This window comes from Lynx rufus, unplaced genomic scaffold, assembly GCF_022079265.1.
Source record: "Lynx rufus isolate CCGP_SWC_20201006 ecotype Redwood Valley unplaced genomic scaffold, mLynRuf1.p SCAF_16, whole genome shotgun sequence".
NCBI lineage: Eukaryota > Metazoa > Chordata > Mammalia > Carnivora > Felidae > Lynx > Lynx rufus.
In genome coordinates this window covers 7,227,584-7,255,547 of record NW_025814830.1, presented here as the reverse complement: position 1 = coordinate 7,255,547, position 27,964 = coordinate 7,227,584, and the positions used below count along the sequence as shown (strand labels likewise).

Genomic DNA, 27,964 nt, shown 5'->3' with positions numbered 1-27,964 from the left:
CCTCTCTCAGCCTCTCCCCTGCCCATGCTCTGTCTGTCTCTCTCTCAAAAATACATAAAAACAGTTTTAGAAAGAAAAGAAAAGAAAAAAGAAAATAGAGTGGTTCTGTATAAGGTAGCACGTGGTCAATTTTCTCCAACGACTGTTGCCGTATTATGAATCCTGCTCATATTATTTTCATCCTTAGTCCGGCTGGAAAAGTCTCCAGAACAGTGATCCTCGCCACCTTGGCCTGGTCCTTCCTCTTCGCTTCCCGCAGTCTCTCCTGCTTCCCTTGTCTTTGGTCTGCTGTGTACACAGTAGGAGACAGCGCTTTCAGGGATTCCCTCCTTATCTAGATCTTTTTTTTTTTTTTAATTTTTTTTTCAACGTTTATTTATTTTTGGGACAGAGAGAGACAGAGCATGAACGGGGGAGGGGCAGAGAGAGAGGGAGACACAGAATCGGAAACAGGCTCCAGGCTCTGAGCCATCAGCCCAGAGCCCGACGCGGGGCTCGAACTCACGGACCGCGAGATCGTGACCTGGCTGAAGTCGGACGCTTAACCGACTGCGCCACCCAGGCGCCCCTCTAGATCTTTTCAGGACTGGATAGTGGGTGTCCAGACACCTCCACCAGGAAGTTCTCCTGGCTTGCTCCAGCCTCACTGAACACTCCTGCCACCCAAAGCCTGGAGCGACTATAGCCGGTGACACACCCACACCGGTACACTGTGCGAGTCTGGGTGGGGGTGAATGAGAGGCTAGTCCCCACAGGGCGGGGGTCCACAGCACCCGTGGCCCAGGGCCGGAGACAAGCCAGCAGCTGAGAGGGGCCTCTGCTTATGTCTGCCTGCCCACACATGTGGAACTGTGCCCCTAGTATGAGCGTGCACGGGAGAGAGCATACACAGTAGTGGGAGAGGGGCGTGTGATTCTGTGTACCTGGGTGCCTTGTTCTGTAGGGTTGTTTTTTTTTTTTCCAGTTTATTTATTTTTTATTTATTTATTTATTTTATTTTTTTTAAACGTTTATTTATTTTTGAGACAGAGAGAGACAGAGCATGAATGCGGGAGGGTCAGAGAGAGAGGGAGACACAGAATCCGAAACAGGCTCCAGGCTCTGAGCGGTCAGCACAGAGCCCGACGCGGGGCTCGCACTCACGGACCATGAGACTCATGACCTGAGCCGAAGTCGGACGCTTAACCGACTGAGCCACCCACGCACTCCTCCAGTTTATTTATTTTTGAGAGAGAGAGAGAGTGGGGTGGGGAGGGACAGAGAGAGAGAGAGAGAGAGAGAGAGAGAGAGAGAGAGAGAGAATCCCAAGCAGGCTCCGCACCGTCAGCACAGAGCCCAACAAGGGGCTCGAACCCACCAACCATGAGATCATGACCTGAGCCGCAGCCAGACGCCCAACCGACTGAGCCACCCAGGCGCCACCGTTCTGTCGATGTTTATGCAACTCTGAGCAAAGGCCCTGGAGGCTCTTTGTGCCTGTGCGTCTGTGGCAGCATCTCGGCACAAATGGGGGCATCTGAGAACTTCTGTTGAGGTCGCCGCTTTACCTGGCCGTGGGGGTGCCTGGCTGTGCCGCTCTGTGCGTGTGGAGTTGTGTGTCTATGCGGACGGACAGAGGGGCGTGCCTGTCGGTATCTGTGTGGTCTGCCGTAGGCGCACCCTTGTGATCATGTATGCACAAGCGTGTCTGTGTAGCTCTGTGTGCGTGACTGTGTATTTACTTACTTGTCTGTGTATCCAGGCACACAGGAGTGAAAGGCGCGTGCCTGGCTTCCTGTCTCCACGGGGTTGGATTCCGTAAACCAAGCCTCCTTCTTCCCACCCCTGAGAAAAACATGTCCGCCCCACGCCACCCCGCCCCTGGAAGGACCCAAGGTCGCCCGCCCAGCTCCGTTTCCCCTGGGAAACAGGCAGGGAAGACAAGCATGCTGACCCTTCATCAACACCTGGAGCCAGGCCTCGACACCCACGTACAGCCTCCGCCCCTGTCAACGGGTCCATAAGATCTTTCCCCTTCAATCAGCGTGATAGCAAAGGGACAGAGGGGCCCGGATAGGTTTCTGTCGGAGACAATCTGTCGGAGTTTGAATGCATAAATGAGGGACCGGTGAAGATTCGTTCAGTAAAAAAAAAAAAAATGTGTCCTGAGTACCTGCTGAGTACCTGGCACCTTGTGCTGGGGACATGGCAGTGACACCAGGACTGCCACGGCCCAGACCTCCGTAACAGTGCAGACCCCTGGGGGGAGAGAGATCCAGTCCCCAGAGGATGATGAGCCCAGAGAGGCAGAGCTGGGAGCGAGGCTGCCCCAGGGAGGGCTTCCTGGAGGAGGAGATTATGAGCTAAGGAAGCAACGGGGAGAGAGCTCCAGCCAGAGGTGGTTGGCACAGGCCAGGTTATGCCACGGGCCTTGTGGGCCGCGGTGAGCGAGGAGCTTGAATTCCAAATGCAGGGGTATTGGGAGTCCCCAGTCTGGACCACTTGGCTTCCCTGAAATGCTATAGACACCCCCTCCCGGAGGCCTCCAGGAGTGCTCAGTGGGGAGCTGGCCCGGCTAGCCAGGAACACTATTCGATGCTCAGTATCAAGGAGCCAGCAGTCACCGACCAGCCTGGCTCTACCGTCACGGAGGTCACAGTCACGACAGCAGGACACACACCTGTGCGCGCACCCCTGCACACACCCCCCCCCATGCCTCAGAAACACTCACAGACCTTTCTCTTTGGGCTGAAGCCTCAGCATCACCCAGGGGCTTGCTAGAAATGCAAATACATCTGTGCTGTAACCAGATTTCCCAGCTGATTCTCCATCACACAAACAGCTGGGAAACATGGCCCTTAGGCTTAACCTTCCTTCGTTTCTTTTCTGTACGGTGTGGATAATAACACAACCCCCTCAAGGGGCTGGCATGCTAGGAGGATTAACTGGGGTAACGCGCGTGAAAACACCAAGCACAGCCTCCTAAGTATTTGCTTTCCTCCTCCTCCTCCTCCTCCTCCTCCTCATTTTCAGTATTAAATTTCAGAGCCCGAAAGGACTCCCGAAAGGAAAAGGGAAAGGAAAGGCTTCCCGAAAGGAGCCCACCATCATCCAGGCTTCCTGCTCTCTGGGCGGGGAAACTGAGGAACAGGGGAGCCAGGGTATTGCCCAAGAAAGAATGGAAGGATGTGGTGAGGCCTGCCTTTGGCAGAGTTGACCCCAGGGCTGTTTGTGAGATGCTCGGAGCTAGGACCACTCCACACACCAGTGGGAGCAGAAGGCTGAGGGCTCCCCTGCCCCCTCCCCAAGCAGGGCCAAGCCCTCTGGAGCCAGAGTGGAGATCTTGCCCTCTCCCCCACATTCAAGTCCTCCTCCTCCCGGAAGCTCCCTGGGATTGAGCCCCGTGAAGAAAGACTTGCCATGGCCCACCCCGGGCTCCCCGTGGGCAAGGTGAGCATGTCTTTGTGTGTGTGTTTGAGTGACACTGTGTGTGTGTGTGTGTGTGTGTGTGTGTGTGGTCACCAGGACCAACTTTTTCCTTAGACACAGAGGGCACAGTACGAGGACCTATGATAATTTTAGAGGCCCACCAAAAAATTTAATTTCTTTTAAAATAAGAAGAAAAAAACTGAACTTCTAGGTAAAAGAAAATGTTCTCTTTAAATTTTTTTTTTTAAGTTTACTTTTGAGAGAGAGTCAGGGACAGAGCGTGAGCAGAGGAGGGGCAGAGAGAGAGGGAGACGCAGAATCCGAAGCAGGCTCCAGGCTGTGAGCTGTCAGCACAGAGCCCGACACGGGGCTCGAACTCACGAACCGTGAGATCATGACCTGAGCCGAAGTCGGACGCTTAAGCGACTGAGCCACCCAAGCGCCCCTGTACTTTTTTTTTTTAATAAATTTTTTTGACATGTATTTATTTTTTTTTTAAATTTTTTTTTCAACGTTTATTTATTTTTGGGACAGAGAGAGACAGAGCATGAACGGGCGAGGGGCAGAGAGAGAGGGAGACACAGAATCGGAAACAGGCTCCAGGCTCCGAGCCATCAGCCCAGAGCCCGACGCGGGGCTCGAACTCACGGACCGCGAGATCGTGACCCGGCTGAAGTCGGACGCTTAACCGACTGCGCCACCCAGGCGCCCCTGACATGTATTTATTTTTGAGAGACAGAGAGACAGAGCACGAGCAGGGGAGGGGCAGACAGAGAGGGAGACACAGAATCCGAAGCAGGCTCCAGGCTGTGAGCTGTCAGCACAGAGCCCGAAGCGGGGCTCGAACTCACAAACCGTGAGATCATGACCCGAGCGGAAGTCGGTCGCTCAACCGATGGAGTCACCCAGGTGCCCCTAAAAAAATAAAATCTTAAAAAAATAAAATAAAAAATAAAAAAGCACAGGCTCTGAAGCCTACACGCTGCATTCTTGGCCCAGCTCTGCCACTAATTTGCTGTGTGACTCTAGGAAAGTGACTTCACCTCTCTGGGCCTCCTTTTCCTTGCAGGTTAAATGGTAGTTCCTACCCCAGAGGAGTGTTGTGAGGATGCAAGAAATTAATACGAGTGCTCGGGAAGAACAACCTCTTGTTATTAGCGTGAGAAGAACATCCGGGTGCCTCCATAGTAAAGGTGTGAATGTCACGTGTGCTTGTGACCACATAACAATGTGTGTTTCAATATGTGTGGTGGTGGTGGGGGGGGGTGTGTGGAGCTATTTCCGTGTGTGGCCCTGTGTGTTGCTGCTGGCAGGTGAATGTCTGAATACCCACATGACCCTGTGAGTACATGCCAGTGGCTGTGTGGCTGCATGGGCCACCTGTTAGGGTGTGAAGGTCTTTGTGTAGCAGGGTTTTTGTGCGTCTCCTTTATTCTGTGGGAGAGATGGGGGGCTTGGACAGGACAGGGAATGAGGGGTCACTCCCTGTCTGATGCTGGGGCCGAGTCACTGCCTGCTGGTGGTTGCTGTGTCATACCCTGGTCCGTGTCCCTACTTCCAGACCGGTGGCAGACAGAGGGGGCGTGGGGGAAGGAGGTGGAGGGTAGGCTTGAGGCTGGGCTTTTGTCTGGAAACCTCAGTCTGCCCATCTTGGCCCCGGTGTCCCTCCAGCCTTCCACGTCTCCCTACCTCCTTCCCCACTATTGAAGCGGGGAATCAAGACTCTCCTGGGAGTCAGGGTCCACCCACCCCCTCCTGCTCTGCTTCAGACCTGCCTGTGACCCTGATGGGGGTCCCGTCCTCTCTGGGCTTCAATAGTCTCAAAGCGCTTCTCCCTCTGTGCCCAGGGCTGGGCGAGGCTCTGCTTTGGGAGGGAAGAATCAGGATCTTTGAAATTTGTAAAGCAGCTGCTAGGACCCTTGCCAGTGGATGCTTAAGAGTTGGGGGCTGTGGCATCCCCCAAGTACCTGAATTAAACTCTTGAACCCATTTCCTAGCAGGCAGGAGACGCTTCATCCTAAATTTCATTCTCTACCCGCTCCAAACCCGCATACCTCCCAAACGCCGGAATGCGGGGCCAGCAGGGTCCAAAACACACATCCTTTGTCCAGCTGGGAAAACTGAAGCCGAAGCTCAGAGACAGAAAACATTACCGAGCCCGCTCAGCGAGTCCCGGCCGAAGCAGCGAAGAGCCTCGGGACGCCGTCCCCTCCTCCACTTTCACCTGGAGCATCACCGCCCCTCCCACTCCGTTTTGGGACTCAGTTTCCCCGCCTACGTGACTAGACCACACTAGCCAGGGCCTTTTCTGGGGGTCTGACCTTCCTCTTGAATGAGGGCGCTGCATCACAGGGAGAAATGTGAGGGGCTTCCAGAAGTGACGGGTACCCGTTCACCGGGGTCTTCCCCAGGCTAGCTTAAGAGCCTATTAATACCGGCCCCCGGGGCGGCGCGGCACTGCGCAGGCGCGGGTGGGTTCCGCAGGCGCGCGGGGTGAGCGCGCGAGCGAGCGAGGGATTCCCTCTGACGTAATTGCTAGGATACCAAACAAACACTCCGCCGCGCCGGCCGAGCTCCTTATATGGCTAATTGCGTCACAGGAACTCCTGGGAGGCGGGGCCGGGATCCCCTCCCGCCGAGGACCCTGGAACGGAGCCCCCACGACCCCCAGGGCCGCGGGGGTGATTCAGGTGGACAGATCGAGGCTAGGGTAGACCTCTTGCCGGACGGCGCGGGGCTGAGTTCCGCAGGACCGGAGATTTTAGGAAGTTTGTGGAGCGCTGGACGAGTGACGTAAGCAGGGGGGCGGGTCCCGGACAAATAAATACAGGCTGGCGGCTTTGGGCTTCATTCATAAGACTGAGAGGTACGGCTTCGGCAGGGACAGGCGGAGCTGAGACTTGGGGACTTGATTGTTGTGGTTCTTGGGGGCTGTGAAGTTCGCTTTATTATTTTTTTCCGGAGAGAAAGTTTTGGGGAGGATTCTTCTAGATAATTCTACATTTTATTTTGGAGGAGCGACTTACTCTTTTTGTCTTCTTTATTACTCCCCTCCCCCCGTGGGACCCGCTGGACGCGTGGAGAAGACCGCACCCGAAGCGGATTCTATACAGCAAGACAGCGCTTTCCGCCTCTGGGGGAGCGATCCCCCCCCACGCCCCTGGGTCCTACGGAGCCTGGACTTTCAGGAGGCACAGCGGCATCTTGTGGGGGCCTGGGCACCGCAGAGGAATTGCACAGAAACTTTGCCATTGTTGGAGCGGGACGCTGCCCCCATCCCGAGTTTCCTCGGACAGCGCGCTTTGGGGACGCGCTCGGCTCACCCCGGACTCGCACCTTTCTCTTCCACCCGGCCATAGCCTTGGCTTCCCGGCGACCTCAGCGTGGTCACAGGGCCCCCCCTGTGCCCAGGGAAATGTTTCAAGCTTTCCCCGGAGACTACGACTCCGGCTCCCGGTGCAGCTCCTCACCCTCCGCCGAGTCTCAGTATCTGTCTTCGGTGGACTCCTTCGGCAGTCCACCCACTGCCGCCGCCTCCCAGGTAAGTTCTAGAGGGTTGGGGTGCTGCTTTATGGGTTTTCTTTCTTTCTTTCTTTCTTTTTTAAGTCAGGGTGGGAACGCGCCATCCCCCCTCCCAAATAAAGACGCATCAAAACTCAGGATCTGAGAGAGAATAGGCTCACCGCGCACTTTGCAAACTGCAGAGTCGGGGCGTGTTTGCAATTGGTTGTGTGCGTGGATCGCAGGAAGGGAACGCAGAGGGGTTAGCTTTGGGGGTGGGGAGAATGCTCCGTTCAGTGCAACGTGTATGCGGTAGCCGGGCTGCGAACTTTTAGCCTGCTCCGGGACTGCCCCCGACCCAGGTCCCCAACCTGAAGCTAGCTCAGTCAGGCAGGTGGAGAAGTCCCAGGGAAGCTTCCAGTAGCCTCCTCCCTTTTCCTTCTCCAACCGAGCGCCTACTCCGGCATCGGGTTGCGCTCGATCCAGCGGGTAAGCTGGCCTCGAACCCTCGCTTGGAGGCGCTGCCTCCGCCTCCTGCGCGGAGACGTAACGGGGGACCCGTGCGTAACGGCTGACGCGCTGGAATCCTCCGTCTGACGCGGGGCACGCACGGCGCGCGGCGCCCCCTTCGTCCGCCCCGCCCCTGACGTCCCGGAGCGTTCTATTTTGGAACGCCGGGGCCACGTTGCTAAGGGAGGGGGCAGCTCGGCGTTCCGATTGGCCGCCGCGGCGCGGGTTTTGGCCAATCAACTTTCCCTTCCTATTTGTAGGGTACAGTTCCCTTCCCCCTCTCTGTCCCCGGAACTCGTGGTTCCTTGGCGCTAGGGTCTCTTTTACGGGCCTCTAAAGGCAGAGCGAGGGGATTCCTGTCGCGACAGGAGCGACTCTCTGCGATCCAATGGGTCCGCGAGGACCCTGCGGCGAGCCGGCCCCTCCGATCTCAGGGGCCGAGGGTGCCTGTGTGCAGGGGTTTCTTTGGGAGACATGGGTGACTGTCACCCTTTTCTCCAGGCATACACAGACACAGTCCCAGCCCCTCTGCCAGATCCCTCTGCTGTGTCCGAGGACCGGACTGGAACCGCTAACCGCAGGGGGAACGAGCCAGGTGGTCTCCAGGAGCCCCGCCCTCTCTGGGCTTCCAGGACTCTGATTGGCCAGCGAGCCAGCCCTTCCCTCACCACGCCCCCTGGGAGAGTAGTTAAGCCTTCCGAGCAGTTCTAGGATTCCATTTGGGGGGTGGGGGGGTAGATGAGCGCGGCTCGGGCTCGGGGGCCCGGGACCTACACCCTTCTCCCTCCGCGGCAGTCTGAGGGTGCCCGGGTCGTCACTTTCTCTACCTGTCCGTCCACCGTAACCTGTCACTTGTCAGCCTCACCCCGTGGAGAAACAATTACTTGAAACGTTGTTCTAAACTCCTAGGCCTGTCCCCCAACACCCTTTTAACTAAGACCCCCGCCCCTGCACGGAGGTCTCATGGACCTTCCAGTCGCTCATCCCCCCGGCTCAGAGGGGTGTGTGTGTGTGTGTGAGTGTAGAGGAAGGCTTGGCCTCAGGCCTCTCCCTCTCCCTCCCCTTGCCTGTGGGGTGGGGGTGGGGTGTTGTGGCTGTGTGTGTGGCTGTGACTCCTTCCCGGGGGTTCTGTCACCCGGCTGTGTCCGGCCTCCTCCCCACCCCCCCCACCTAAGAGTCACCAACCCGGGGTGTGATTCACCACCCGCTGGAACCGTGCAACCTTTCCCCGAAGAAGAAGGAGGAGGTAGAAGCCAGTTGAGCAGAAATCCTCTCATTAACCACTGCGTCACGGTGTAGTGGAAGGGTGGGTGTTGTGGCTTTTTGCCTGTGACACACACATCCACACCCGCTCGCCCTGTGCTCACTCACGGGGGTCGGTGTGTGTATGTGTGTTGGGTGTGTGTGTGTCGGTGTCTCTGTTTGTGTGTCTACGCCTGTGTGTGTATGTGTCACCCCGTAGGAGTGCGCCGGTCTCGGGGAAATGCCCGGTTCCTTCGTGCCCACGGTCACCGCGATCACAACCAGCCAGGACCTCCAGTGGCTCGTGCAACCCACCCTCATCTCTTCCATGGCCCAGTCCCAGGGGCAACCACTGGCCTCCCAGCCCCCGGCCGTCGACCCCTACGACATGCCAGGAACCAGTTACTCCACGCCGGGCATGAGTGGCTACGGCAGTGGCGGAGCCAGTGGCAGTGGTGGGCCTTCCACCAGCGGAACCGCCAGCGGACCTGGGCCTGCCCGTCCGGCCCGAGCCCGGCCTAGGAGACCCCGAGAGGAGACGGTGAGTAAGCGGCAACACAACTCGGACTGGGTCTAGGGAGCCAGAGAGGCAGCAACTTTCTCGCCCGCGGGGTGAGGGGCCACCCAGGCCTCTGGTGGCTACAGAAACCCTAGCAGAGGGTCCTTTTCTGCCTCCCGCAAGAAGAGGAGGTTTGGGGTGGATGGAGGAGGTGCACAAGGTCCCCAAACCTCATGGCCTCTATCTCTCCTGCTCAGCTTACTCCGGAAGAGGAGGAGAAGAGAAGGGTTCGCCGGGAAAGAAACAAACTGGCAGCAGCTAAGTGTAGGAACCGTCGGCGGGAACTGACCGACCGACTCCAGGCGGTGAGGATGGTCCCTGGGGGGGTGGGAGGGGGCGGTGAGGATACACTGAAGGGGGGGCTCCCCCCCCCCGTCCTCCCTCCTCGCCACCTGTGCCCTTGTCCTGGGCCGACAGCCAGAGGTTCCTTGTAAGGAATTAGGTACAGGTGTGGCCAGACAGGGTAACCCCAGGCATACACGCAGACCCCCCACAAGCTCCTGCCCGTGCCTGCCCCGGTTGCTGACCTTTAACAGAGGTCCCGCCCTTTCTCCCTTTGCGGCTGGGGCCAGCGTTCGCCCATTTTTGCCTCGGTGTCTCCATCTCTTCAGCCCCCTCCTGGAATCTCCCGGGATCCTTCCCGCTTTTACGTTCTGGAGAGTCCGTGAAACAAAATGCTCCTAATCCTACATCCGTTTCTTACCGCCTGCACCCAAAGTTCTCAGATGCTGGGCAGGCGGCATCCGCCCCCCCCCCCCTCCCTGTTTACAACTTACCTGGGTCCGGGAGGTGGGCTTGCAGGGTTGACGTGCTGCCCCTAGAGGAAATCGGGGGAATCCTCTCCTTGCCTTCCTTACCTGGTCACCTCCCTGGGAGGCAGAGGGGGAGGGGTACCAGAGGGGAACAGGTGGCATTAAAAACACCGATTATTCATTCATTCAACAAACCTCTGAGTGCCTCTCCCAAAACCAGAGCCCTCCATATACATCTGGCCCCTTCTCAACTATCCACTGAACACATGGGGAAACTGAGGCTCCTGGGAGGCAAGACCCATGCCCCAAATCCATAGCATACCAGGACTCCATGTCCAGAGAGGGGGGGGTGCTGGTGGTGGCGGGGGGGGGGCGGGGGTGTCTTTCCTCTCAATCAGGAGCTGCCTTTCAGCCCCGGGGGCCTCTGCAGCAAGTTCAGGCGACATGGTTCCGACCCACCTTCTCTAGTCGTTCATGGGCCTTTTTTTCCTCCTTCTTCCCTCACCTCCACGCCGCCGGGGGACCTCAGGAGACAGATCAGCTGGAGGAAGAAAAGGCAGAGCTGGAGTCGGAGATCGCCGAGCTCCAAAAGGAGAAGGAGCGTCTGGAGTTTGTGCTGGTGGCCCACAAACCGGGCTGCAAGATCCCCTACGAAGAGGGGCCGGGGCCGGGCCCGCTGGCGGAGGTGAGAGATTTGCCGGGGTCAGCATCCGCTAAGGAAGATGGTTTCAGCTGGCTGCTGCCGCCCCCACCACCACCGCCCCTGCCCTTCCAGACCGGCCAAGACGCATCCCCCAACCTGACAGCTTCTCTCTTTACACACAGTGAAGTTCAAGTCCTCGGTGACCCCTTCCCCGTTGTTAACCCTTCGTACACTTCCTCGTTTGTCCTCACCTGCCCGGACGTCTCCGCGTTCACCGGCGCCCAACGCCCCAGCGGCAGTGACCAGCCTTCCGACCCCCTGAACTCGCCCTCCCTTCTTGCTCTGTGAACTCTTTAGACACAAACCAAACACACACACAAGGGAGAGAGATTTGGAAGAGGAGGAGGAAGAGAGAGAGAGGGGAAGAGACAAAGCGGGCGTGTGGCCTTCCTGCCTCTCGTGTCTGACTCCCTGCGACCACTGTCATCGGACAGGAGGACCTCCTTGTGTTTTGTGCCGCCTCTTGTTTCTATGGCCCGGCGAGGCCACAAAGCTGGTGACTTTGGGGGCAGGGGGTGGGGAGGGAATGGACACCCCCCAGCTGCCTGTTGGCCCTTTCACCTCATCCCAACCTCTGGGGAGGGGTGGGTGGGTGGCGGCGCCTCGCTTTGGGCAGAGGGAAAGGGGTGCTGGTAGTGGGCGGGGGGGGGGGGCGGGGGGGTGGAGTCTACTGGAATCTTCTCCAGAGAGGCCCAACAAGGAAATGCCACAGACCGCCCCCCTCCCCCACAATGTCTCCCACGCCCACCCTTCAGGGGGTGACCAGGCTGGTTCTCCCTGCTCCCCTGACCTTAGCTTATTTATCCAACATTTCCACATGGTTAGATCCTCCTCTGAATTGAGCCTCCCTTTAAGGGAAGTTGATGCCTCCTATGATGCCCTCCTACCCAGACTTAGTCTGAAATGTGAACCTTCTTCCCTGATTGTCCAGCCGCTCCCTTCCAGCAAAAGTGGCTCTGATCTGAATTCCTGGCCTCTTAAGGATCTCCCCCCATTCAGCCCCCAGCCGTCCTCTCGGATTACAGTGTTACCCCAAGCCTCCCAGCCTGGCTCAGCCTTCCCTCCTGGCCTTCCTTGCTGGGCCTCTCTGATTCAGGCGGCAGGGGGCGCTGTGATGCCCGTCCTGGAGCGCTTTATACTGTGAAATGAGTTGGCGGGATTGTGGGGGGGGAGCCCGGTGGGACAGAACCCTTCCGGGGGGGGATTGTGCCCCCCACGCCTCAAAGCCTTTCCTTGGTCTCCCCTCCCCGCCCCAGCTGCCTCCCTCCTCCCCCACCAGTGAGTTAGACTCAAGGGGTGACAGAATTCGAGAGTGGGGGTGACAGCCACCCATCCGCGTGGCATCTGTCCTCAGGACCCCCAGCCCCAAGCCCTGGCCTTTTTATTTAAGGCCTGACCCCCTACCCCGGCCTAGGACGCCAACTTCTCCTTCCCCTCGGCACCCCCTACATCCTTTCTAGAAAGGGAGCCGTGGGAGTTTGCCAGGGGGCCCAGTGTTTTTCCGGAGAAGATTTGAAGGCCGAGGCTTTGGCCCCTCAACCCCCCAATATTTTCGGACTGGCAAACTCGAAGGGGCTGGACTCCCGCGGTCCCAGCTTCCCTTCCCCAGCCCGCAACCCCGATCCTTGGTTTTGCCCCCCGCCCCAATCCCCTTTCCTTGTGCTTCACCTCGCGAGGATTTCATCGTGAGGCAAATTGATATTTTTTAACTTCGGGAGGGCCACGCCGCCTTCTGTGCTGCATGGAAAACATTCCACGTGCCCCGTCCCGCGCCCGCCTCCCCCGCCCCATGGCTATTTATCCCTTTCCTGGTTTCCGAAAAGGCACTTATATCTATTATGTATAAATAAATATATTATATATGAGTGTGTGTGTGTGTGTGTGTGTGTGTGTATGTGTGCGCGTGTGAGCGTGTGAGCGCTTCTACAACCTCGGCCTAGGTCGCGTTGGGCCCCAAAGCAGTGTGCCGTTTGAATTGGAAGAACGCTGCTTCTGGAAACTTAGGAGTCGGCCCCATTTCAGGCTGTCTCTAATGATCGTCTCGGCCCCTCTGGTTGTTTCTGGCAGTCTGTGGCTGTTGTCCCTTTCTCGAGGGTCTCTTCCACTCCAGTCTTTTCTCTGCCTGTGTTTTTTTCACCTGGTCGTTTCCATCTGTCTCTTTTCTGACTGTCCCCGATCGGCCGGCTGTCTCCTGACTCTGGGTTTTGTCGGGGACATGAGATTTTCTTTTTGGTGAGTGAGCCTGAGGGATCATAGACTTTTACAATCTGTATCCTTAAGGATTCTGAGTGTGAGTGCAAGACTGTGAGCAGGGCCTGGCCCCTGCCTGCGACAACTTACTGAATCCCCAGCCCCCCAACCCCCTGCTGTATTTGTGATTCTCTTTTTGTATTTTGCACCTGACCCTGGGGGGCGCTGGGGGCTGGCTGGCACTGGGCCACTACCCTCCCCCCCATGGTTCTGCACTGTCGCCAATAAAAAGCTCTTAAAAATGCATCTGCCAAGCTTCAGGGTCTGTTTGCTCCCGGTACCCATCACCTGCCTTCCTTTGGCGGGAGGGGGTGAGGTTAGATTGAGATTGCAGACGAGGTTTATCCTTACGAATCAGTCTACGGCAGGACAACAGGACACGGGAGGATAGACAGCCAGAGGGCTTCCCACAGGGCACGCCTCCTCTTGGAGAGGATGAGGCAGAATAGTAGGCGTGAGATACTGACATGCCCAAGGATGTTTCAGAGGCTTCCTGGCAAACGAGGAACTTAGGCAGAGCCCTATATGCTCGGGGTGACCTTAGCGAAGGTCGAATAGGTAGAGAAGCTCGAAACATCCATCCCAAATTACTGAAGATCACCTAAATATAGTATCGGGGGTCCTCAGGGTTATAGGAACCACAAATTCATGGCTCCCTTTCCACTGAAGACGAATTTCCTTTTACGCGTCACATGATGATTTTTTCGTTTTTGAACGTGCAGGGGCCCACCTAAAATTGAACCCAAAATAGATGAGCCATCCCCAGTGCAAAATTCAAGCCCTCTCTTGTTTGCAAGCAGCAAGTACTCTGGGAATTAAGTGAGGGGCCAGAGGTCATTCAGATGCCTTCGTAAAGGAATAAGCAGAAGTTGTCGTGATGGAATCCCTAAATTTATTAATCAATTTGAAACATTTGCCAAGTACCTACTGCGTGCCCAGCCCGGTGCTGGGAGGGCCGGGGACACTGCTGGGACTGAGACAGCGCCAGGCTCTCCCCTCCTAAGGTTCCCAGGCCAGTGAGGGACACAGACCTCTCGGGGATGATCCAAAGCGCACAGGGTTGGGGGAAACCATGGGGCGCGGAACCTGATCTGGGAGTCAGGAAAGACTTCCGTGAGGAGGACAGCTGAGCTGAGTCCTGGAGGCTGAACAGAGGACATAGAAGGGGATAGAAAAAGACGCAGTGTGCACACAGGACAGTTAGTGCGGACAGGGCTTGATACGTTGAGGGAGGTAGAGGTTCACAGTGGCTGGAGGAAAAAGTGTAGAGAAGCAAGCCACTTAGCGAAGACCCGATTCTGCAGTCTTAAATTCCAGACTAAGAATTTAGATCTTCTCCTGAAGCCACCGGGGGGTGGTGGTGGGGTGGTGGGGGGGGGGTGAGTCATGGCAGGTTTTGAGCACAAGAAGGGTAGGGGTGGGTTTGTGCTTTAGGAAGACCTCTTTCTTTCTTTCTTTCTTCCTTTCTTTTTCTCTCTCTTTCTTTTTCTTTCTTTCTTTCTTTCTTTCTTTCTTTCTTTCTTTCTTGTTTCTTTGATTCTTTCTTTCTTTCCTGTCTTTTTCTTTCTTTCTTTTTCTTTCTTTCTTTCTTTCCTTTCTTTTTCTTTCTTCTTTCTTTCTCTTTCTTTCTTTCCTTTCTTTTTCTTTCTTTCTTTCTTTCTTTCTTTCTTTCATTTCCTTGTTTCTTTCTTTCCTTTCTTTTTCTTTCTTTCTTTCTTTCCTCCTTCCTTTCTTTCATTTTCAAAAAATTTTCAATGTTTATTTCCTATTGAGAGAGAGACACACACACACAGAGAGAGCCGGCAAAGACAGAGAGGGAGACACAGAATCCAAAGCAGACTCCAGGCTCTGAGCTGTCAGCAGGGAGCCCGACATGGGGCTCTGGCTCACAGACCATGAGATCATGACCCGAGCCAAAGTCAAGAGCCAGACACTTAATCCACTGAACCACCCAGGTGCCCCGTTCCTTGTTTGCTTGATTTTTTTCTTTTCTTTTCTTTTTTAAAAAATATTTATTTACTTAAATAATCTCTACACCCAATCTGGGGCTGGAACTCAAGACCCCAAGATCAGGGGTCATATGCTTTTCTGACTGAGCCACCTAGGAGTCTTATAGGAAGACTGCAATAACCACCAAGCTGAGGGTAGTTGGCAAAGGGGCAAGACAGGGGCAGGAGACCCGGGCTAGGCGGGGACACCCGTGTGTGCTGCTGGGGAAGCCCAGAACAGGGGCAGGGCTACGAGATAGGAGGAAAGGACGGAAAAGACATTAGGAGGCAGAATAGACAGGACATGGTGAAAAGCTAGCTTGAGAAAGAACAGGGCAGTGGTGACTAGCATGGGCCAGTGGTCTGAGAGGCCCGGGGCTGGAGGCCTACCAAAGCTGGGTGACCTTGGACAAGAGACTTCATCTCTCTAGACCTCAGTTTTCTCGGCAGCAGAATGGGGCTATGAGGAGTCAGTGAGCTCATGCATGCCAACACCGAGTGCAGAGTGAAGGTGCAAATATCACCATCCTCACTGCATTATTGGGGCCACCTTGATCCCTGCCCTGGGATATCCCCGCCTTCTCTTAGCTAATCCTTGCTCATCCTTCAGGGATCTGCCCAAATGTCACCCTGACGCCTCACCCGAACCCAGGTCTCCTTCCTAAATGGCCTCTAAGTTCATTACTTGCCTTCTCAGTAGTTGACATCTTTGTAGCTGTTAATTAAATGTGTAATTAATGATCGCTTAATGTTTGTCTCCTTCACTGGACTGGGAGCACCAGAGCCGGGACTGCCATCAGCTCTGTGTCGCCAGCACTGCCCAGTGCAGGACCTGACACCCAGCAAATACTTGTCAAATGAATGAATGAATGAATGAATGAATATTTGACCGGTTAATAAATACATGTGTGAGCAAATGACTGACTGAGGAATAAGCAGGTGATAAGGGAGAGAGCCGGCAAAAGTGTAACCGTAGGAAGAGACCCGCGTGCTGAAAGTTAAAACTGTGAGGCAGAGGGTTGCAGTGACATTTTTAGGCACCGGGTAGAGGGATGTTCTCTCGATAGCCCGTTCTAGTATCCAGTTTGAAGGGAGTAAAACGGAAGTTGTCACCGCCCGAAAGGTGGAATTGAACCACTCTGTCGCTAGACAGCTACAGGTTTGAAGCCTGCACCCCAGACCACTGAGGATCATCCGGGCAAGAGACACGTTCCTCCACACAGCTATATAAAACCCAAGAATCCATATCTTTTTAGACTTATGGTCACATACTTTAGGCTGGTGTGAGATTGTTGATTCTGGTATCTATAAATTCTCCCCGGCTAGGGCACATATCCTTCCAGAATGTTACCTTTCTCTTACATGGCACGAATCATCCTCCCTTTGGAAACCATCTTCATTTGCATAGCGCCGCGCATTCTGGGAAGCGGTGTTCGAGGACGCGGCCCACTTACCTCTAGGTGTTAAAGGGCCAGAAGCCCCTTTTTCCAAGTGAGAAGTTTTTTTTGTTGTTCTTGTTTTTAGTTTTGTTTTTAAGAGGAGAAACTCATAATTCGGCTTTCAGAAGACTCTTCCCCGAAAAAAATCCGAATTCGAGTGAACGAATGCCAGCTTGAGTTTGACTTAGCCCAGCCCCAGAGACTCCGGCGAGGCGGTTATAGAGCTGGTGCGACACCTGCTGTTCCTTTGAGGAATTTCAACGACCTACGGAGCCCTGTTCGTTCAGATATTTATTGAGCGCCTACTAAGCCCCAGGCACCGTCCTAGACAGCGTAATGACAGCAATTCTGTCCCCATTGAGCTTAGCCACTGGAGATCATCAATTTCTGCACCTATATTTTTATGGCCAAGGAAACCAAGGCTTAGAAACGTATGGTATCGGACCCTAGTTCACACAGCCTATCCCCCAGGGGAATCCTAATGGCTAAGACCAAAATCGCGACCCTTTTATAATCTAAGTCAGTGATCCTTTGACAACACTGTCGTTCCGGACCATATGAAACCTACCTGGGGCTCAAGTTCCCACCATAGCCTTACAAATCCTTATATTCTCGTTCTGTTCACTCCTCTGACCCCATCTCCTACTCCTTTCTCCTCATTTACTTGGCTTTCTGGCTTCTAGATCTCCTGCTGCCCGCACCAGGCATACTTCTTTCTCGGGGCCATTGCGTTTGCTGATCCCCTGCCTGAATCTCCTTTCCTCCACACGTCCACATGACTCACTGCCTCCCTTCATGCTGGCCTTCACTCAAATACCACCACTTGGTGAAGTTTTCCCTGACCGCTCGTTTAAAATAGCAAAGACCCTTCATTCTATCCCCTTACCCTGATGGACTTTTCTCCATCACTCCAATCACCACGTGCCATGTTCTATGTCTGTTTGCTTATTGCCTGCCTCCCTCTAGAATACCGGTTCTATAAAACTATGGGCTTTGTTTTGGTTTATTTTCATGTCCCTACTGCCTAAAGAGTGCTTGAGAACTTAGCAGATGTTTGGAGACAGGTAAATGTTTGTAGGATGAATGAAAGGTTATTATCATGATCCTTCTCTGAACCTCAGTTTCCCCAACTGGAAATCTGATTTCACTGGAGGAATCACAATGAGCAGATGGACATAAAAGGCTGGGAGGCACTCAATAAAGGCTGTTTCAATCTCCAACCTGTTGCCAGCTTCTAGTGCAGGTGTCAAGGATGGGCCTGTGGGCTTTAGCCATTTCTGGACTCGTAATTTCAACCAGTCCCTCTTACAAAGCGACACTGTCTTATGGAAAGTATGAATAGAAGCATCTTTAAGAAAAATTGCTTTTTTAAAACTATTGTTTTCGTTTATTTGTTTGGAGAGAGACAGGGAGCACGTGCGCACACAACTGGGGATGGGGGTGGGGTCAGAGAGAGAGAGAATCCCAAGCAGGCTCCTCTCTATCAGCGCAAAGCCCCACATGGGGTTTGATCCCACAAATTGTGAGATCATGACCTTAGCAGAGATCATGATCTGAGCAGAGATCGAGAGCCAGACGTTTAACCGACTGGGCCCCCCAGGTGCCCCGCTATTTTTTAATTTGGAAATTTAACACGTTGACCCTGCCTGGCAAATCTATATTCAAGAGAAGCCCCCTTAAGCCTTCTGTGTGTGTGTGTGTGTGTGTGTGTGTGTGTGTGTGTGTGTGTCTAGAGCTGCTGCTAGGCAACCCCTACACACGAAGACTGGGGCTGTAACTACTACTCCCGTAACATCATTATCTATCTCCTAAAATGTGACATGCGTCGCTAGAGGCAAATGAGATGATTTTGGGTGATGCACGAACAAACAGTTTAAATGTTAATACTTTTATGTTTATTTTTACTGCTATCTTCTATTTCTGGCAAGTGATCCTGACTTCCTTGGTGGTGAAGTACATTTCTTTTTTAAAAGACATTTGTTTTACTTTTAATTAACCAATTTGAAGGAAAATATTAGATGAAAAATAGAACCGGTGAGAGAAAGATCATGAAGGTCGTGAGGGGATGATCGAGGTTTGGAAACAATGTCACAGCTAACAAGCAGCTTGTGTTTACTGGGTATTTATTATATGCCAGGCCCTGTACCCAGAGCTTTGCATGTAGGCACGGTTATGGTGACAGTTTTTCATTTGAGGAAACCGAGGCTCCAAGAGATGAAGTCACTTGCTCAAGGTCACAGAGCCAAGAGGTAGTGAAGCCTGGATTCAAATCCAGGTCTGTGGGTTGTTAGAGGGTCCAGTCTCCTGCCTCCTTCTCCCTCGGTTTTGGAACCCGAGGCCCAGGCAGGCCATGGGGCCTTTTACCTGGTCCCAAGGCAAGTGGAATAGAGAAGCTGGAGGAGAGACATTTGAGAGTGACAAGACATGGCTTCCTGACTTATTAGATGTTGGGGGCCAGGAACTGGGAATCCAGGACCATACCTAGGTCTCTAGCCTGGTGACAAAGTGGCAGAGGGGCCATCCCTGAGCTGGACATCAGGTAGGACAAGGGAAAGGTTTGGATATGTTTGTGGAGGGAGTTGTTCCAGAAGGCAGCTGGGCACGGGTCTGGGACTCAGATGAGACTGGCTGCCCCGCAGGCAGAGGGTGGGGATCGACTAGTGATGTCTGCCTTGAGCAGAGACAGGGAAAGTGGCTGTCAAAGGCTTGGCTAGCCCTGGGACCCAGGGTCTCTCAGCATCATCCCCTCAATCATTTCAGAATATAAACAGATTATGAGGGAGCTTCTTCTGGAGAGATGGGAAGATTCCTCCTTGGATATCACTTAGGTGCTTTTCAGTGCAGGAAGGTGAAAGCTGGAGGAGGCTGGAAGCACAGGAGGCCTTGGGTTTTCCACAGGAGTCTTTATTACAGTGTAAATCCAAGCTCAGGCCTCCCCTGGGCCCCATGCAAAGCCCTGGCTTTGGGGCTAGTGGCGTCCAGGAGACACCAATCTCTGACGGCGCCTCCAGCGGCGGGGTCGCGGAAGTGCAGGGCGGGCGCCCTATCTAGGCAACTACAACTCCCAGCAGGCGCCGCGGCCAAGGTGCCTCGCCTTTCCTGGACTCCTAGAGCAGAGCCTCTTGGGAAATGTAGTCCTGGCCGCTCAGGCAATTTGCACAAACTCCCTGGTGCGAGTGATCCAGACACCCGCCGGGAAATGGCTTGGGCGGAGGCGGCGGGAGGGTGGGGATGGAAGGGAGATGGAGTTGGGCAGAGGGCTGCGGGGGATGGGGGCAGGCGTCCCGAGGGCCGAGACACCCCTTTCATTCGGCTTTGGCTTTGGATCCAGAGACTGCGGCTGCTGCCGAGGCAAGGGCTCCGGACCCTGGGATCTTAGCTCGGATCCTGAGGGAGAAGCAAGCGGAGTCACAGGTTGGAGCAAGAGACCGATAGGAATCTGAGAACTCAGGGGAAATCGGGACGGGGGAGCTAGCTGTGGGCCCAAAGCCAGCCCCTACCCTTCACCTAATGGCCTGCCTTGGGATTGTCTGTCTCCCTTTGAGGAGGGGGCATTGGCCCCAAGAGATTTAGGAACAGGTAATATCTGGGGGAGAAAATTCCTAAGCTTCCCCCTCCCCCAGCCCATCCGTCTCCATTCCGTGCCCTTACTTAGCTTTGATGTGGCTCAACTGATTGGTCACCAATCCCACATACTGGTCCATCTGGGCCTGGGGAGACCAAGAAGGAGAGATTGGAGGGGTTCTTCTCCCCAGTTCATTCAGGAGGCTGCCTCCTCCCCCACCTCCACTTGAGAAATTGGGGAAGGTGGTCCACTACTCAACTCGAAACCTAGCACCATACCCTCGGAAATCAGAAGTTCGAGCCGACGTGTCCGTCAGTTGGGCCAAGCTCTGCGTGGGGAATGATGTCAGGTAGACAAGAATTTGCCAGTAAGTCTGCTTCCTGGGCATGACTATGAATCTCTGAGTGAGTCCTACGTGAGTGCGTCTGTGTGTGAGTCGGGTGAGAGTAGAGGGAACTAACGTTAGCTGCCAAGTTCCTGCGTGGATTGACTTAAATGCTGGTTCAATTCGCAGTGTTACTGACTTTCGGAGTCTCGATGATGCCGGCACGGGAGGGACTTAGGACTATCTCTGGCAGACACGTGTATCACTTGGTCGTCAGCTGTGCTGGAGAAGGGATCGTCAGTCCATCTGCCTGTCTCCGGATAGGATATATGTCGGTTGGCCTCTGGTTCTGTCAGTGTTCCGGACAACAGTCCTCTGGCCGGATACTGACCTCGAGGTCAGTCCCTGGCAGTTTCAGGGTGAAAACATCAGTTAGGCCACCTGCCTTGGGGTGGGGCGTGTCAGTCACACCCTGACTCTTTCGGGGCAGAAACACCAATTGGTCCTCCTGTCTCTGACGGGGACATCCGTCCACGGGACCCTGGCTGTGGCAGAGGGCGTGGGGGTCATCAGACCACCCATATTTGGCTGGGACACTGCCGACCGAGGTCCTGTCACACTCACCTGGTGTTGCCGGTACAGGAAGGGGACAGTGAATAAACCGATCACTCCTGTAGGCACAGAAATGGAGGTCAGGGTTCTCCTAAGACATTAACAGTTCCATCTAGAACCCTGTCCCCCCACCAAACGCCAATGACCCACTTCCCCACCTGCTCCCCACAGCTTTCCCGGCTCACCCAGAATCAGAAGAGTCAAACCATTGAAGACGGCACCCACGAAGGTCAAGATGTAGAAGAGAAGGGCCAGCTGGGGGGGAGGGTCAGGTCAGGGTCAGCAGAGCCTAGGGGCACTCCCCAGGTTGCGAACTTACCCAGCAACGGCCCTCCTACCCCCCAAGGGCAGCAAGGCGAATGGTGGGAACCCAGGAGGGGGTAGGAGGGAGTGTAGGTTTCGAGGCACCTTGAGGGAGTCCACAATGTCCTCTACCAGGAAGAAATGCCGCAGCTGGATGGCCAAAGAGACCACTCGGGAGGCAATCTGCTGGGACAGACGTTCCATCTGCTCCCGAGTCAGGGTCAAGTCCACATCCAGATAGGCCCTGAGAGGACAAAGGGGTGAAAGGCAACTCAGTGTGCGGAGCAGCCCAGGCTGAGGGTTGTGGCCGGGACAAGGGCAAGAAATAGGGGTTGAGGAGAAGGCTAGGGCTTTTAGCCCCAGAGAGGGCTAGGGTCAAGGTCAGGGTCAGGAGATGGGATGGAGGATTCAGGGTAAGAGGTTAGGATCGGAGGTTAGGGCTGCAAGTCAGGGTCAGAATGAGGCTGGAGTCAGAAACACGAATAGGATGGGTCACGAGCAGCGCCTGATTTGAGGTCGAGGGTCAGCCCGCCCAACACTGGGGTTCAGACCGAGGTCGAGGTTAAGGGCCGGGGGGTTCTCACTGGAAGGGGTTGGCACCGTCGCCCCGGTGCACGGCCTGCAGCACTTTTCGGTAAACCCTGAGAGAGATGGTGCCACAGAGCAGCAACAGGGCCACGTGGGCGGTCACGGACACGATGCTAAAGTGCAGGAGGCAGAGGAGGGAGACCATGAGGCCTGTGAAGACCACGCCTGACGTCCTTGTGTCCTTCCAGTACAGCAGGTCCGCCACTGTGGAGGGAGAGGGGGTGATCGGCTGGGCTTTGGACCTGGCCTGGCTGATCGCTTGACCTCCCCCTCCCCAACTCGGGGCTGAACCACGACGTCTCGACGCCTCTGGCCTGAGCCTGAACTCAATTTCCCAATTTCCCGTTGTCTTCTTTGATTCGGAGCTGCTTCCCCTCGTCTCCTGGAAAACCCAAGGTAGCAAGTCCCCTCAGTCTCCGTCCCTCCCATATGTTATGGGTGGATACAATTTTTAGTCATTATTTATGGGAAATGGAACCGTAGATATCCTTCTTTTGGGTTTTGGTTTTGCTTTTTAGTTAGAGAGAACGCGTGCGAGTGCGGGCGAGGGGCAGAGGGAGGAAGAGGGAGAGAGAATTCCAAGCGGGCACCACGCTCAGCACGGATCCCGACCTGAGGCTGGATTCCCACAACCCTGGGATCATGACCTGAGTGGGAATCAAGTCGGACACTCAAACAACTGAGCCACCCAGGTGCCCCCTATATATACTTTTGTGTATTACGCACATCCCATTCTCTCCCCCTGCCCTAGAATTCCCTCCTAGTCAGTTGGAATAGCTCTTAATTCATTCTCTCTCTCTCTTTTTAAAGTTTGTTTATATATTTTGAGAGAGAGAGAGACAGAGAGTGCAAGAGGGGTAGGGGCAGAGACAGAGGGGAGAGAGAATCCCAAGCAGGCTCTGCACGGTCAGCACAGAGCCCTCTGCGGGGCTCGAACTCACAAACCATGAGATCATGACCTGAGCTGAGATCGAGAGTCTGTTGCTGACCTGGCTGAGCCACCCAGGTGCCCCTCAGTTCATTCTTTTTAAGGGCCCCATGAGATTCTGTAGTGTGGCTGCACAATCATACATTTCATTCAACCATGTATTATTGCTGGGTCATTCACTTAGTTTCTTAACCCTCACTCCTCCACCGCGGTGCACGCACCAGCCTTCTACAGATGTTCTTACGTTCGGCAGGGAGGTTCTGTTTCTGAGACAGAATCCCAGAGGTGACATGGCTGGATGGACTGGTTATGGATTTTTGAACGCCGTAAATATTATCAGATCGCTTACGAGCAAAACTGTTAACAGTTTGCATTTCCACGAGCAACTTTCAGAGTGATCTTTTTGCAGCATCCCGCCCAGCAATGGCTATTCTTGTTCTTTTGATGGTTTTTGCCAGTCTGACAAGTATAAAGTGATAGCTGCTTGAGACTCCCACAAACACCCTTCTCTAGGTCCTAAATGCATTAATAACAACATCCTCCTTAAATACATACATATATATATGTGTATATATATGTGTGTGTGTGTGTGTGTGTTGTGATATATATATCACAACATCCTCCTTTCTAAGCCCTAACTCAAATTTCTGACTCCTTTCTGAGATGCTAAGCTCACCTCACAAGCCCAACCTGAGCCCTGACCAATGACTTCCAGACTCCAACGTTTTATTGATTTCTTTTTAAATGGGCTCTATGCCGGACGTGGGGTTTGAACTCATGACCCTGAGATCAAGAGTGGAGATCGAGAGTTGCATTCTCTACCGACTGAGCCAGCCAGGCGCCCCTCCAACGTTTGTTTCACTGTGCCCATCTAAACGTTTAACAGCCCTCCCAATAATATGATCCCATCTGAGCCTTGAACCCTTCCAGACCCCCTCCACCCTCACTCTGATGGAACTCTGACCCGTCTTGACTGGTGCCCCTCAGAGTCTGACTCTCCTCACTTCTGTATCTTCCTTATAGATAGTCTCCCATCTACCTCTAACTAGGGCAGGCCTCCCCCCACCCGCAATGCAGGGCCCTCCCCTGCAGGCTCCCCAAGGCCTGTGCCAGTGGGTGGAGGAGGGGCCGGGTCGCCTGAGGCGGGGGCTAAGTTTAGGCACGCTGGGGGGAGGGGGCCTGGCTCACAGCTGTGCTGGCCTGTCCAGCTCCTGAGTGACAGCACCGCCTGGGCCTGAGGCTGGGGGAGGGGGCCTCCCTGCTCTTGGGCCCCAAAGCCTCTGCCCCGGGGAGAGAGGACCCCACGCTCCCTCCACGCCCTCTCTAGACACCCCTGCAGCCCCCCAGCCCCAGCCTGCAGCGCTGGGGAATCCGGGACCAGTAGGAAACATACCGGCAGATTTGAGGGGCATAAGAGAGAATCTGGACCCATTTACACAGTCCCCCAACCCCAGTCCCCCCAGCCCGCTCCGAAAGCCCACCTTTACTCCCCATCTCCGCTCCGAGTGAGTGAGAGGCTGCGGACACCGCTACTTCTCAGGGATTTTGCCCACTTCGGTGGAACCCGGAGGGAGGGAATAGGGGGCGGGGCCCCTTTGGACCCAGCCAATGGCTCTCCACAGGGGTGGGGACAGTTCCAAAAAGGGGTGGCTCTTTTGGTAAACACACCCGAAAGCAGTGATGTCTATCACCAACCCATGGCGTTTATGGAAACTAAGCGTATTTTAGAGAAAGGTGGGGTCTACACTGGCCAGTGGATACGGTGAGGCAAGAGGAGAGTTTTTAAAAGGCGTAGAGTTTACTTATAAATGCCTCACGGCCACATCCAGAAGACAGCCTTCCCCCTCCCCCCCCCCCCAGGGGCTCTGTCCTGTCCAAAGTCAGCCTCTAGGAGGAGCACTCCAAAAGAGGGATGATGATGATTATTATTATTATTTTTTTTTTTTTTAGCAATCAGCCAATCCTAAGGCTCAAAGCAGGGCTAACTTCTCAAGTGGGAGGGCGAACTATATAAAGAGCCAATGGCAATCTTAGATAACGGGGGAAAAAAAATTTTTTTTTAAAGGATGGAGTTTATTATACCTAGCCAACATCCACACCTCCTCTTCTCCGCCTCCTCACTTCCTTCGCAAGGTTGGTCCCTTTAAGTTCCATTTCTCCTACCCTCTCTGTGATTCAAAAGAGAACCTTTACTTTACCTAGAAGGAGTGGTTCCAATGTGAATTCTGATTGGTCCGTGCTATCCAGGCACTGCCCCGTGATTGGCTCCCGCTCCAGAGGCCCCCACGGCTCTTCCTCTTTCTGGGCCAGTGAGGGCTCATCAGGCCAAGAGTTCGAATCCCGGGGTTGGGATGGGGACGGGGTACCCGCCTGGGGAGTTCCAGAGCCAGGGCTGGGCTGCGGAGTCAAGACTGCCGGAGGCGGAGACTGAGGGACCCCGTGTTGCAGGTCCAGTCCTGGCAGAGAGAGAATGCTGTGTGAGCTTTCGCCTTGGAGGTGCCCTGAGGAGAGACCACCCACCCCTGGTGGCTTCGATCCCAGAACCTCGGACATCTCACCTTTCCCAGCCTCTCCAACCTCCGATCCGTCAGGCTCCTCGTCCTCCAGCGGAGTGGAGCTACTGGTGGCAGAATCTTCCCCGGACCCTGCTCCCCGGGCCGCCCAGTCCAGCCGGTCGAGCTGGAGCCCTAGATCCTCCAGGGGGCGTTCTACCGGAGGGGCAGTGTCGGGGTCACCGCGGCGCCCAGGCTCCGGGGATTGGCTCAGGCTGGGGATGCTCTCCAAGCTGTCGCCCAGGCCAGGCTGAGGGGGTGGGTCTCGCGGTTCTGAGACTGAGCGGCCCTGGGGCCGGGGGCGGCGGGCAGCTGAATCCCGGCGCGCCCCAGAGCCCACCACGCCGTCGAAGGCGATGTAGGAGAAGGTCAGCTCCCTGGGGGTGCCCCAGTCCTGCGACGTGGTCTCTTCCTCGTCGTCCTCTGAGAATTCTCGGGCCGTGTGAAGCTCCCGAAAATCCGAGTCGTCGTTCGCTCCTGCAGTCAGCAAAGGGGGACGTAAGCTGCACGAAGCAGGGCCCTGACCCACTCTCCCCAACCCTCCCCCCCCACTGTGAGCCCCTTCAAGTCCCGCTCTCACGTCCTCTCCCTCCACTTACCTTCTGTGGAGTCAGGGGTAGAAGAGGCTGTAGACGGAGCTTCTTCTGCGAGAGGGAAAGAATCGAAGATTCTTAGAAGCTTAGCCTGTCGAAATCACAGAAGTGTGCCAGTCCTGGAAACTTGGACGGTCCGAGTTAAGGAATCTTAGAATATTTGAATCACAGGACCTTTAGAACATTCTGCATACAGACTGTAAAACCTTACTATACTGCTATCAGGAGCTCAGCCTTCAAATATCCAGGAGTCTTAATCTTAGAATCTTCAAATTAGGGCTTTTAGGAAGTTTCAGTTAGTTCATTCTTTCAACAACCATTTATTGAGCACCTGCTATATACCAGGCACTGTTTTAGGCTGAGAATACAAATGTGAACAAAACAGACAAAATCCCTGCCCTCGTATAACACTCCATGGGGGAGATAGACAACACAGGATTAAATATATGATGTTGGGTGCTAAGTGTGTAGAGAAAAATAAAGCAGGGTGAGGGGAGAGAAATTGAGAGGGTGCTATTTCAGACAGGGTGGTCAAGAAGACCTTCTTCCTCCTCTTCCTCCTTTTCTCCTTTTCCTTCTCTTTCTTTTAGTGAGCTCTACGACCAAGGTAGGGTTCGAACTGATGACCCCAAGATCAAGAGTTGCATGCTTCACCGACTGAGGCGGCCAAGCACTCCAGGAAGACTTCTTTGATAAGATGACATTTGAGCAGAGACGAATGAAGTGAGGAAGCCATACAGATGTCCAGGGAAGAGTCTTCCAGGCAGAGAAAAAAGCCCAGTGCAAAAGCCCTGAGGCAGGCACTACATTGGGCATATTTGAGGGACAGGGAGGTGTGAAGGTATGACTGGAACAGAGTGATTGGGTGGGAGATGAAGGCAGAGTGGTGGTCGTGGTGGGGATCATGTAGGGCCTTCCTTTGTAAGCCCAGGTAAGGACACGATCTTAGAATGTTGGGATGATTACTCTAAAATGCTGAAATAACAAATTCTTGGAATTTTGGCATCTGAACTCCTAAGATATGCAAGTGGCTAGGTCTGAGAATGCTGAAATTCTCTGCTGTGGGAGCCACAGGGGTGTGAGACAGAGAATGTTAGACGAGGACTGTTAGAGATCTCAGTGGGGTCTCAGAGATCGTGGGGATCAGGCCTCAGAGATCATGGGGATCAGGTAAGGCAGTTTCAATTGTGGAACCTAGCCCCTCAGAGCTAGCCTTGGGCTTTGCCTACAGGAGATGCTTAATGCTGTTTGGAAACCGAAATCAGATACCCCCTGCTCCCACCTCGTTTTGGCAGCTGGGGAGTCGGAGGCTGGGAATTAGAGGCTCGGAGTGAAATGGGTTACTACTAATCAGTGGTAAAGCCCACTAAGGACCCAGGAGTCCTGGCCCCAACCCAGGGATGGTTGTGTCCAAGGAACAGGATATTGGACAATTTGGGCGAGGTCGGGGCAGCCTCTGAGTCTGGGCAGAAAACGGAGGTGGGATGCGAAGATGGATGATGTGGGGGCTAGATCCCTCTTCTCTATCTTGGTTCTACCCCTCCATTCAACTCCCCTCCCCGCCGCCTGCGGCCAGCACCAGGGCGAGGGGACAGCTCCCGGCGAGCGTCCTCATCTCTGGGTGGGGTCCGGCGCCATATCCCAGAGCCCGGCGCTCCCCCCCACCGCCAGCTATTTCAGTGCCCCCCACCTCCTCCTTGACTCACTCAGGTCCTCCGGGTCAGGTCGCCCCCGTCGCTGCTAGGATGCGGGGGGAGGGGAGAGCTTCCTTTGTCTCCTTCGCCTCCTCCCCCATCCCAATTCTCCCGCGGCCCGGCACCGAGGGGTTACTGGGGAGGAGCCCACCCGGGCCTGTGAGCCCCACACCCGGCCTGAGCCTCCCCCTACTCACTGCAGTGGGCGAAGACCGGCAGGACCTGCCCCATGGCCCTCCTCGGGCCTGCATCGGGACCCCCGCCCACTCCGGCCACGCCGCCCTGGGCCTGGGGCCTCGGGCGCTCATCTCCGCCGCGCCCACGACGCCGCCGCCATCCTCGCCGCCGCCTCCTCCCGGGCCGCTCCAGCAGCAGCCGCCGCCGCCGCCGCCCTCTGCTCCGCTCGGCGGGGGCGGGCGGGGCCGCGGCTGGGAAGGCACTGCAGCGCGGGG

The 27,964-nt window shown here is 55.0% G+C and overlaps 2 protein-coding genes and 1 non-coding gene across 7 annotated transcripts; 1 reads left to right on the top strand and 2 right to left on the bottom strand.

Annotated features, from left to right (window-relative positions):
* Positions 1 to 6,277: 6,277 nt before the first annotated feature.
* FOSB (FosB proto-oncogene, AP-1 transcription factor subunit) lies at positions 6,278 to 11,246 on the top strand. The gene is made up of 4 exons (XM_047077836.1): positions 6,278 to 6,949; positions 8,882 to 9,202; positions 9,418 to 9,525; positions 10,502 to 11,246. Exons 1-4 carry the CDS (start codon positions 6,824 to 6,826, stop codon positions 10,961 to 10,963), a joined length of 1,017 nt encoding a protein of 338 aa, XP_046933792.1. The 5' UTR covers positions 6,278 to 6,823; the 3' UTR covers positions 10,964 to 11,246.
* Positions 11,247 to 16,026: 4,780 nt separating this feature from the next.
* TRNASTOP-UCA (transfer RNA opal suppressor (anticodon UCA)) lies at positions 16,027 to 16,113 on the bottom strand. Its single transcript has one exon. It is a non-coding gene; the product is annotated as a tRNA-Sec (tRNA).
* A 3,127-nt stretch (positions 16,114 to 19,240) lies between these two features.
* RTN2 (reticulon 2) lies at positions 19,241 to 27,867 on the bottom strand. 5 transcript variants are annotated; one of them, XR_006961805.1, is made up of 12 exons: positions 27,710 to 27,867; positions 25,825 to 25,869; positions 25,232 to 25,702; positions 24,872 to 25,129; positions 21,742 to 21,949; positions 21,263 to 21,401; positions 21,040 to 21,109; positions 20,867 to 20,913; positions 20,442 to 20,647; positions 20,196 to 20,342; positions 20,004 to 20,062; positions 19,708 to 19,739 (listed from the first exon to the last, which is right to left on the bottom strand). XR_006961805.1 is itself a non-coding variant. In XM_047077833.1 (10 exons), exons 1-10 carry the CDS (start codon positions 27,741 to 27,743, stop codon positions 19,658 to 19,660), a joined length of 1,413 nt encoding a protein of 470 aa, XP_046933789.1. In that variant the 5' UTR covers positions 27,744 to 27,867; the 3' UTR covers positions 19,241 to 19,657. The 5 variants fall into 5 exon arrangements, 2 of the variants coding, with proteins under 2 accessions (XP_046933789.1, XP_046933791.1); XR_006961804.1 differs by having other exon boundaries at positions 20,196 to 20,647; XM_047077833.1 differs by lacking the exons at positions 20,196 to 20,342; positions 20,442 to 20,647 and having other exon boundaries at positions 19,241 to 19,739.
* Positions 27,868 to 27,964: the final 97 nt, after the last annotated feature.

Bases quoted from the DNA above. Each gene is read 5' to 3' on its own strand.
- RTN2 (XM_047077833.1), bottom strand. From the start codon at position 27,743: ATGGGGCAGGTCCTGCCGGTCTTCGCCCACTGCA. The intron at 25,130-25,231 runs GTGAGATGTCCG...TCTCTCTGCCAG, and splicing joins GGTTGGAGAGGCTGGGAAAG to GACTGGACCTGCAACACGGG. The intron at 21,950-24,871 runs GTAAAGTAAAGG...CTCCCTCCACAG, and splicing joins ATTGGAACCACTCCTTCTAG to TGGCGGACCTGCTGTACTGG.
- FOSB (XM_047077836.1), top strand. From the start codon at position 6,824: ATGTTTCAAGCTTTCCCCGGAGACTACGACTCCGGCTCCCGGTGCAGC. The intron at 9,203-9,417 runs GTGAGTAAGCGG...TCTCCTGCTCAG, and splicing joins GGAGACCCCGAGAGGAGACG to CTTACTCCGGAAGAGGAGGA. The intron at 9,526-10,501 runs GTGAGGATGGTC...GGGGGACCTCAG, and splicing joins TGACCGACCGACTCCAGGCG to GAGACAGATCAGCTGGAGGA.